This window comes from Orcinus orca, chromosome 10 (assembly GCF_937001465.1).
Source record: "Orcinus orca chromosome 10, mOrcOrc1.1, whole genome shotgun sequence".
NCBI classification, from domain to species: Eukaryota; Metazoa; Chordata; class Mammalia; order Artiodactyla; family Delphinidae; genus Orcinus; species Orcinus orca.
Genome location: NC_064568.1, coordinates 7,078,682 through 7,089,631, shown reverse-complemented (window position 1 = coordinate 7,089,631; position 10,950 = coordinate 7,078,682). Strand labels below are relative to the sequence as shown.

General features: G+C 40.0%; 1 protein-coding gene across 12 annotated transcripts in view; it reads left to right on the top strand.

The window, feature by feature from the left end:
- The first annotated feature begins 30 nt into the window (after positions 1–30).
- Positions 31–10,950, top strand: part of FANCD2 (FA complementation group D2) — a 56,517-nt gene continuing 45,597 nt past the window's right edge. For 3 of the 12 annotated variants that reach the window (XM_033437345.2, XM_033437351.2, XM_049716212.1), the window contains exons 1-8: positions 318–510; positions 1,947–2,022; positions 3,879–4,019; positions 4,610–4,677; positions 4,847–4,950; positions 5,361–5,421; positions 7,105–7,157; positions 10,123–10,201. In XM_033437345.2, coding sequence (XP_033293236.1) covers positions 508–510; positions 1,947–2,022; positions 3,879–4,019; positions 4,610–4,677; positions 4,847–4,950; positions 5,361–5,421; positions 7,105–7,157; positions 10,123–10,201 — 585 coding nt within the window. In that variant the 5' untranslated portion in view covers positions 318–507. Of the gene's footprint in view, positions 231–316; positions 511–1,946; positions 2,023–3,878; positions 4,020–4,609; positions 4,678–4,846; positions 4,951–5,360; positions 5,422–7,104; positions 7,158–10,122; positions 10,202–10,950 lie in introns of those variants that run through there. The other 9 variants (XM_033437349.2, XM_049716213.1, XM_033437354.2 and 6 more) reach the window with 6 other exon arrangements.

The window sequence follows — 10,950 nt, the reverse complement described above, 5'->3', positions numbered from 1 at the left end:
AGGCGCGCTTCGGTGGCGTCAGTGTGACGTTGTGCCGCGCGGGAAAGTCGAAAAGGAGGGGCAACAACGGCATCTCGGCGGGTGAGTGGGGCAGCGGCTGTCTCCTCGAGAGGCCCGGCGTCTCTGCGGCCCGGTCTCTAGGCCCCGGCAGAGCCCGGCCTTTCCTTCTGGGGCTCCGTGCCCCGAACCTCAGCTTCCTCAACTGTCTTGTCGTGGGATGATCCTCCCAGGTACCTCCTTGCGTCGTTAAAATGACGAAGTGAGGAAGGACTTGACCCCTGCCCCCTCCCCGGAGGACCTGGTCCGGGCAGCCCGTCCGGTCTCCCCGGCTTTCAGGCTTCTCTGGAAGCGGGACCGGTTAGCACGTGTTACGGGCGTGTGCCCTGAAGTCAGGAGGCCCTGACTTGCCTTAGTTTTTCCATCGACAGAATGGCCGGTAATGGTTATAAGTAGTAAACGAGGCAACGGATAAAGAAAACGCTTAGCATGACGCTTGGTACATAGTAAATGGTAAATATTATTGGAAGGGACTATTATAATCAAGAGTAAGTGTAGGTGGTAGTTAAGAGGCAGATCCTGGAGCCGGATTGCTAAATTGGAATCCCAGCTCTGCCACTGAATGTGAGAATAATGGTAGCTACCTCAAAAAGTTTTGTGAGGAATAAATGAAGTATCAAATGTAAAGCACTTAAAATAGTTTTTATTAGCTGTTAGTATTTACCTGCCTGCCAGCCATTCTCATTTAGCGAATATTCTCGGAAATTTTTTTTATGCCAGGTACCGTGCTGGGCACTAGGTATACCTGAAATAAAGGACACTGGGTTCATGCTCTCAAGGAGCCCCACAGTCTAGTGCATTGTAAGGGCTCCTACATATACTCTGGAGCAGGGAAGCTGGAGTAGTAATCTCCCTTGGGGATAGGAGGAAGATGACATTTGACTGAGTCTTTAAGGAGGAGGAGTAATTTCCAGGCGGTTAAGAGCATTTCAGGTGAAAACAACATCTTATGCAAAAGCACTGAAACCAGGAAGGTTCTAGCTTACAAAATAGAACTCACTGTGGTTCAGGCCCTCCTCTACCTCTGGAGGCTCATTTCTCACTCTACATTCTCCCTGTTTCAGTGTTGAGTTTTTCTCTGCCTGGACCACTCTTCTCATACCTCTTCTACTGGCTAACTCTTACTTTAACCCTCAGGTCTCTGCTTAAAAATCACTTTCTCAAAGAGATTATCTCTGAGAAATTGTCCCTGCTTTTCTTCATCACCGCCAACTAGACTAGATTTCCTCATAGCACCCTGCACTTTTTTTTTTTTTGCGGTACGTGGGCCTCTCACTGTTGTGGCCTCTCCCGCTGCAGAGCACAGGCTCCGGACGCGCAGGCTCAGCGGCCATGGCTCACGGGCCCAGGCGCTCCATGGCATGTGGGCTCTTCCCAGACCGGGGCACGAACCCGTGTCCCCTGCATCGGCAGGCGGACTCCCAACCACTGCACCACCAGGGAAGCCCTGCACTTTTCTTTTATAACTACATCAGGACTACTTGGTACTATATAGTAAACTCCCTGAGGACAGGGATTGTATTTGGTTCACAGTTGTAACCCCAGCACCTAGCACAGTCCCTAGCATATAGTATGCGGTTAATGAGTTAAAGGAGCAGTAGATTGTGGCTAGATGATGAAGGATCTTAAATGTCAGAGAACTGTGGGTTTTATCTTTCAGCAAGAGGGAAACGGTGTGGCTAAAGAGGCAACTAGGTAAACAAGTCTTGAAAACAAGGGAGTTTTGAGCAGATAGAGGAGTTGAAATTTTCTCAGCACCTGGATTTAGATAGCATTTTGCAAAGTCTTTGGTTTTGGATAGTTTTCTTTGAGCTAATAGCTTTAACTTCTCAGAATTTAGCTTCTAACAGGTTATTTCTGTTCTCTGATTTGCAATTTAACTGAAAAAGGCTTTGGTCAAAATGGTTTCCAAAAGAAGACTCCCAACATCTGAGGATAAAGAGAACCTGACAGAAGATGCCTCTAGTAAGTGTCTAGTCATTTGTTGCTTTATTTCCTGTAGCAAATGTGTGAGGCACTAAAAGGTTATAAAGTTCCTGTTTTCAAGTGCTGGAGTCACCAAGGCTTAATGGATGGGGCACACAGAATCTAGCATCAGGAGATTTGGAATGAAATTTCTGCCTCTAATTGCATGTATGACTTTGGGCATGCCCATAGTCTGTGAGTTTCAGTCTCTACATACGTAGGAGGAATCTACATACATAAGAGCTTAACTATTGTACATCCTTTAGGTGCTGGGGCACAAAGATATGACATAGTCTATACCCTTTATTTTTTATTTTTATTGTTTTTAAAGGATCTCTGGATTGGGTTGTATTTTAAACAAGCTCCCCCACTTCCCACCACTTTTTAAAAAATATTTATTTATTATTATTATTTTTAATTTTTGGCCGCATTGGGTCTTAGTTTTGGTACACAGGATCTTCGTTGCAGCATGTGGGATCCTCCTCTGCTGTGTGAGGGCTTCTCTCTAGTTGTGGCATGTGGGCTTAGTAGTTGCAGTGGATGGGCTTAGTTGCCTTTTGGCATGTGGGATCTTAGTTCTCTGACCAGGGATTGAACCCGCGTCTCCTGCATGGGGAGGCAGAATCTTAACCACTGGACCGCCATGGAAGTCCCTTACCTTTAAAAATCTTATGGTCCTCTTTCCTGCCTTAAAAATGATGATCTAGATAAATGCTATGATGGCGATGTATAAAGGAAAAGTATCATATCAAAGCAAGCACACCAGAGGCAAAGAAAGAGTACAGAAGCTGTCCATGTGAGAATGCAGTTGACAGAAGCCCTAAGAGTTCCAATGAGAAGAGGTTGATAGTCTTTCATTCATCACACTCATCCACTCTATTAAGGCAATTCTAACGTTGCTTCATTAAGGGAGAAGAGTAGATAATCATACTTAACTTCTGGTACCTTTTTGGTTTTTTTTTGTTTTTTTTTTATTAAATGTTAAATTCTCTAAAATTGCAAATACTCCTTTTTATTTTTTATTATTATTTTTTTTTGTGGTACGCCGGCCTCTCACTGTTGTGGCCTCTCGCGTTGCGGAGCAGAGGCTCCAGACGCGCAGGCTCAGCGGCCATGACTCACGGGCCTAGCCGCTCCGCGGCATGTGGGATCCTCCCAGACCGGGGCACGAACCCGTGTCCCCTGCATCGGCAGGCGGACTCTCAACCACTGCGCCACCAGGGAAGCCCACCTTTTTGTTTTTGTTTGCTTATTTTTTTATTATTTCTTATGGATTGAAAGCCTTGGGATGAAATCAGTCTGGGCTTTGTACTCAAAGATATGATGTAGGAGAACCTGCTGCATTCTTTCTACCTCTATATCCTGATCGTTGGTTCTCAAACTTTGGTGTGCGTCAGGATTTTTACCTGGAGAGCATATTAATAATTCAGATTCCCATGCTCCATCCCTGAAATTTTGATTCTGTAGCTCTGGGACATGACCTAAGAATATGCTTTTAGTAAGCTTCCCAGTGATTCCAACACTGTGGTTTGTAGACCACATGAGACACCCTGACTGCTTTAGAATTTGGCTGGAAAACATTTCTCTGGTCATTCTTGTTAGAGGTGGCACATTTTGAATTCTTCAAATGAAAACTCAGTAAGTGAAAATAATTCAATTTGTTGATTGTTCTATTTGTTTGTTTGCAAGCCATTATTGCTGACACTTGTTAGAGAGAAAATTGCACAGCAGCATCAGTTCCAGTATAGTTCTTCAGGAACCCATCAACTTTCCTCTTAGGGTTATTGTTCTAGGGTTTACATTTTAACCTTTGCTTTACTATTTGTCACATTCTTGAAAATTTTGTCTACTTTCAGAAGCCAGGAAACAGCCGCTTTCCAAAAAGACAAAGAAATCTCATGTTCATAATGAAGTTGAAGAAAATAACAGTGTCTTTGTAAAGCTTCTTAAGACATCAGGAATTACTCTTAGAACAGGAGAGAATCAGAATCAACTAGGTAATATTTTAATCAAAATCTTTTGTCTGGGTATAGTGAATGGGCTCAGGACTGAATCATGGATTTTCTAGAGAGGCAATGAAGATTAGAAATGGGAACACCATCTGTCTTGAGATAAGGATGAAACTGAAATTGCTTTTTAGAGAATGTTGTTATTCTCTTTGGTACTGATTAATGCATATTAAGTAAGGTATGTCTAATCCTTTTTTTTTTTTAAGGAAGAATGTTATGTACTAGTATTACTTTATGTTTTCTTGTGAAAAAATAAATTAATACCTAGAGAGCAATTAAATCTGTGTCAGAATAATTTCAGAAGAAAATTTATAAAGCCATATAAGGCCCTACTTTGCGGGCATAGATTATTCCATCCAGCTAAGGTTTTGGCTTTCTTTATTTTTTAAGAATACTTAGTAGCTATCCTTTATAAAAGCTAATTCTGTTTTGCCGTGGGTTTATAAGAGTTGGCTCTGAAATTAGGTTGGAAATATCTTTATTGGTTTCATCAGACAGGAACCTAGGTCTTAGGAAAGTAAAACTCTGGTAGGAAGTGTTAAAGACACTGGGGACCAACTAGTCTTCTTTTCTCTTAGCTGTGGATCAAATCATTTTCCAAAGGAAGCTCTTTCAGACTCTGAGGAAACATCCTTCTTATCCCAAAGTATGTATTTTCTCCTTAGTATTTTTGTTTTTGCCAGCAGTGCTCTGGAATTGGGAGTTTAAAGACACTAGCATAAAGTTGAATAGGCTTGAATGATTTTAGCTAATTGACAGCAAATGTTAAACTAAAAATCTTACTCTTTTTTTTTTTTTTTTTTAATGTCACTAAGATAATAGAAGAATTCGTTAGTGGCCTGGAGTCTTACATTGAGGACCAAAACAGTTTCAGGAACTGCCTTTTGTCTTGTGAACATCTGCAGGATGAGGAAGCCAGGTGTGGAGACGAAGCACTGGACTGTTGCTGAAATTTAGTCTGTTACACTTAACTGGATTGGGAGGTGGGGTTGGGGCAGAATGCGATTTTTTGGAATTTTACTTTTGATTTATAGCTCTCTTTTCCTCAAAGTTTTAACCTAACCTTTAAATTATTAAGTTTATGATAACAAGACTAAGAACCAGAATGTTTTCTAGAATGTGTCTCACCTGTGTTGATACAGTTTCAACTCCACTTGTCTGTGACTTAAAAGCTATCTTCTCATGTTCTGTATTTCTTATCTAACAGGATAGTTTCTCCTTAAAAATTACATAGTTAACCAATTTTACAGAGAAAGGATAATAAAAACATTAAAAGAAAATCAAAATAGAAAACCAATCTCTCCTTTTTTTTTTTTTTTTTTTTTACAGCATGGGCACATCTTACTGTAAGAGCCTCATTAAATTGCTTCTGGGGATTGACATATTACAGGTGAGACTGTGCCACTTTTTCTGTGGACATTTAATGGATGTGATTTGTGGTGTATGCCCAAGTGTAAGTGGCTGGAGCACAGGGCAGAGCAGGGTTAATGGGAGAGTTTGGGTTTGCAACAGGTTACCACAGCCCTGTTGCTGACATGAATCTTGTAGGGCAATATCTGTGGCTTTGGACTGAGCTGATAAACCCAATACATCTTGAAGCTTCATTTATCCTGGCGGCCTCTGATTCCTGTTTTGTAAAGCTTCATCCTGTGTGTTCTGAGTACCTTGTATATCTCTGCCATATTCACATCTGCATCATCTCCCATTTAGCTTCGTATTTGCTTATTAACTAGATCTTTCCCTTTTCCTCCTCCTTTCTCTCTTAATTTATTGATTAGACAATCAGTGAGATGTTTTAAACATCTCAAATTATAGAAATGTATATACAATGAAAAGTCTCCCTCCCACCCTGTCCTTCATTTTTCCTCTTTTCTTCTCTTGCACTGTTGATCTTAATTCCTTTTCATTGGAAATCTTGAATATAATTTAGTTAGCTTAAATCTCAGAGCTCTCTTGTTCCTCCAAAGAGAAATCTTTTCTTGCAAACTATTTGATAATCTGTTAAGGCCTGCATTTCATAGGTTAACAATTGTCATCATAATTAATAATGTTTTTGATTATCTGATTATTTTAATGTTGCCTTGATAGTCATTTTGTAATTTTTCAGAGGACAGATTATTGATAAATCTTTGTATTCCAACAGGTTATATTCAAAATATAGGCAGCATTCATGTGGACATACTTTTTTGTTTTTAAATCTTTATTGGAGTATAATTGCTTTACAATGTTGTGTTAGTTTCTGCTGTATAACAAAGCGAATCAGCTATATGTGTATATATAGCCCCATATCCCCTCCCTCTTGCGTCTCCCTCCCACTCTTCCCTATCCCACCCCTCTAGGTGGTCACAAAGCACTGAGCTGATCTCCCTGTGCTATGCAGCTGCTTCCCACTATTTTACATTTGGTTGTAATATAAGTACATGCCACTCTCTCACTTCGTCCCAGCTTACCCTTCCCCCTCCCCGTGTCCTCACATACATTCTCTACGTCTGTGTCTTTATTCCTGTCCTGCCACTAGGTACATTAGAACCATATATATTTTTTTTTAGATTCCATATATATGTGTTAGCATACAGTATTTGTTTTTCTGACTGACTTCACTATGAATGACAGACTCTAGGTCCATCCACCTCACTACAAATAACTCAATTTTGTTTCTTTTTATGCCTCATTAATATTCCATTGTATATATGTGCCGCATCTTCTTTATCCACTCCTCTGTCAGTGGACATTTAGGTTGTTTCCATGTCCTGGCTATTGTAAATACTGCTGCAATGAACATTGTGGTACATGACTCTTTTTGAATTATGGTTTTCTCAGGGTATATGCCCAGTAATGGGATTGCTGGGTCATATGGTAGTTCTATTTTTAGTTTTTTAAGGAACCTCCATACTGTTCTCTATATTGGCTGTATCAATTTACATTCCCACCAGGTGGACATTGTTATAATGAGGATTTCAATTAGGCAGGGTTTTTCCTCCAAGAACTCTTGTTGGAGAGAATTACAGCTAATTATACATTTCTGTTGTACATTTCGAGACAGTCTCCTAACTCCCTATGTCTTCTTTTTTAGCCTGCCATTATCAAAATCTTATTTGAAAAGTTGCCAGAATTTATTTTCAAAAAGTAAGTGGAGTTACTCTGGAATGCTCAAAGTACCCTGGTGTACTTAGGTTTCTCTCTGAAAAGATTGCTCTGAAGCATCATTGGTATGTCTGAAGATCATATTTATTATGCCTCCAGATTCTTAAATGACTACTGAAGTTTTACTGGGGTGACTTTCTTTGAAATTTCATCTATTTATATGTCCATGTATTCCTAGGATACACACTAAACTGGTAATAGTGGTTGTCTCCCAGGAGTGGAGCCACTTGGTTGTCTCCCAGGAGTTATATATTCTCTGAATACTGTTCTTTACCTTTTCAATTTTATACTGCATATGAGCTACCATTTTTAAAAATTTACTTTAAGGGAATTTCCTGGCGGTCCAGTGGTTAGGATTCCGGGCTTTCACTCTCTTGGGGCCTGGCTTTGATCCTTGATCGGGGGAACTGAGATCCTGCAAGCTGCGTGCTGTGACCCCCCCAAAAAATTCTTTTTTGGGCTTCCCTGGTGGCGCAGTGGTTGAGAGTCCGCCTGCCGATGCAGGGGACGCGGGTTCGTGCCCCGGTCTGGGAGGATCCCACGTGCCGCGGAGCGGCTGGGCCCGTGAGCCATGGCCCTTGGGCCTGTGCGTCTGGAGCCTGTGCTCCGCGGCAGGAGAGGCCACAGCAGTGAGAGGCCCACATACCGCAAAAAAAAAAAAAAAAATTCTTTTTTACTTTTTTTTTTTTTCTTTTTTACTTTAAAAAATAACTAAGGGACTTCCCTGGTGGCGCAGTGGTTAAGAATCTGCCTGCCAATGCAGGGGACGCGGGTTCAAGCCCTGGTCCGAGGAGATCCCACATGCTGCAGAGCAACTAAGCCCGTGGGCCACAACTACTGGGCCTGCATTCTAGAGCCCGCCAGCCACAACTACTGAGCCCACGTGCCACAACTACTGAAGCCCGCGCACCTAGAGCCCATGCTCCGCAACAAGAGAAGCCACTGCAATGATAAGCCCGCGCACTGCAATGAAGAGTAGCCCCCGCTCACCGTAACTGGAGAAAGCCTGCGTGCAGCAACGAAGACCCAATGCAGCCAAACATAAAAATGAATAAATTTACTTAAAAATAGTAATAATAAAAAAATAACTAAGAGAAAAAAAGAACAGCCTAACAGATAAGTACATAAAGGTCATGAATAGACAATTCACGGAGAAGAAATATGAGAGCATTAAACACTTTTTTTTAATGCTCAAGTTCATTAATAATCAAATACAACAATTTCAAACAATAAATAGAATTTTTTTCCCTCGCGAAGGATCTCCCTTGTTGAGTGCGATGAACAGGCTGCTCATATATCACTGGTAAACATATAAAGCAGTGTAATTACTCTGAAGGGCAGTAGGTTGTGTGTATCAAAACCTAAGATTTTGCATACCCTTTAATGTTCAGCCATGCCTCCAAATTTATCCTAAGGCAATACCTATGAATGAAAACAGTAATGAATAATATTACTCTTTAAAGTAACAAAAATTGTAAACTGAGATATTCAACTATAGGAGATTGGTTAAGTAAATTAGGTATATCCACATAATGGAATATCATGTGGACATTAAAAATTATAAAGAGGATTATTTAATACCATGCATTAATTGAAAAAACAGGCTACAAATCAGTATTTACAGTTCCACTCAGTATTTTGTTAAAGGTACATACATACACATTTACATAGATACATATACGCATGTATATCAATGGTGGACCTCTCTGGGAGAGAGGATTTAGGTAATTTTTATTTCCTCCTTTTTAATATGTGCTGCTTCTAGGTCTTGTATGTAACAATAGTAAACTTGAAGATTTATCTTTAGAAATTTATGATTTGCCTGAATGGCATGCACTATGCTTTGTGTCCTGGCTAAGTCTTTTTTAGCAGTTAAATTTGTCTATAGTAAACAAAGACTGAGAATGCTGTCAAGAAGAGGAGCTGGAGGTGGTCCAAAAGTTAGATATAGGAGGCTGGGAAGAAGGCAGAGACTGTCATTTTAGGGGAAATAATACTAGAAAGTTATTTATAATAATTTATTATATTAATGATAATAATTAATGATTATTAATAAGTATTGTTATATTAATGATAATACTAATACTGAGCCAACTTCTCTGCATCCATAAATGGTTTTCAGTACTTTGACATAGTCTAAATCTGAAAATCTTCTGTTTCCACAGTGGTAAAAATTACTTGCATTTTTTGGTACTTTACCAAATTGATGTAATTAGTTTTTAACCTCTTATTTTATTTATTTATTTAGTTAGTTTTAAACTTTATTTAATTTATTTTTTTATTTATTTTGGCGGCTTTGGGCCTTGTGCGCAGGCGTTCTCTAGTTGCCGCGAGCAGGGGCTACTCTTTGTTGCGGTGCGTGGGCTTCTCATGGCGGTGGCTTCTGTTGCTGCAGAGCACGGGCTCTAGGCGCACACGCTCAGTAGTTGTGGCTCACGGGCTCTAGAGCGCAGGCTCAGTAGTTGTGGCACATGGGCTTAGTTGCTTTGCGGCGTGTGGGACCTTCCCGAGCCAGGGCTCGAACCCGTGTCCCCTGCATTGGCAGGCGGATTCTTAACCACTGCACCACCAGGGAAGTCCCCATTGTTTACCTTTAAAAACAATTTATCTTACTCAATTTGTTAAAGTTTGTTACGTTTATTTTTTTTAATTGTTCATATATTTTAAGAGATACTCTCCAGACTTTTCTTCCCCTCTCTAAACCCTCCCCAGATATAGCCACTAACAGTTTAGTGCGTCTTCCTCCAGACATCTTTCTCAACATACATAAGCATATGTCTCATGCTTTTTTTTGTATTACCTGTGTGTTTAGCACAGTGTGCAACGCATGGTAAGTGTTTAGTAAATGTTAACTGAATGGCTGAAATGTTATATGCAGTATTAATGCTTGCTGCTGTGTAAGTCAGAAAGGCTACTTTCCTGACTTCTCATCCATCCTAACATTCAGCGTGAACAGTGATGGACTCAGCATGCCTCGACTCATCATCAATCAACTGAAGTGGCTTGACAGAGTTGTGGATAGTAAGGTATGTTGGGGACTTTTTCTGTCTCTTGGATTTATAGAGAGAGTGTTTTCCACACTTAACCAAACTTTTGGAATTTGCATGATATTTTTTCCTTTCTAAACAAAGAATTCATATTTTTCTATCCATTATCTTTTTTAGCTTTAATAATTTAAAAACCATGGTTATTTCACCCATTAAATTTCTCTAAAATAAGAAGTGTATCTAATTATGATGACTGGATGTCATTTATTAAATAAATATTTGGAAGGAATTCATTAACTTCTCAAAGTACAGAGATTATTATTATGTTTTATTTCTCAAAAGCAATGAGATCCAAAACCATCCTACTTCACTGCAAATGTGTTACTTTAATTACATATTGAGGAAGATTTCTTTGGGTTTATGTTACTTGTTATTAAGCACCTTGGTAAAGTTGAATCTGTTTTGAGCCTGTTGCTTAAGGCCCATTTCTTTTCAGAGTTCTTAAATCATTCTACTAATTTTTGTCAGACATTAAAAGGCTAAATCTTTATTTGGAAGAACATGAGTTTTGGAATCTCATCTGGGCTGGAATTTTGGGTCTGCCACTTATTAATTGTGTATCTTTGAGCAACACATACCCCCTACATTTTAAAAATGGGAATACAGTTGTGAAGATTAAGTGAAATAAAGACAGTAGAAACGGGAAAAAAAAAAAGCAAAAGAGCCCCCAATTGTTGGACTTCCCTGGTAGTCCAGTGGTTAAGACTCTGCACTCTCCCTGCCAGGGG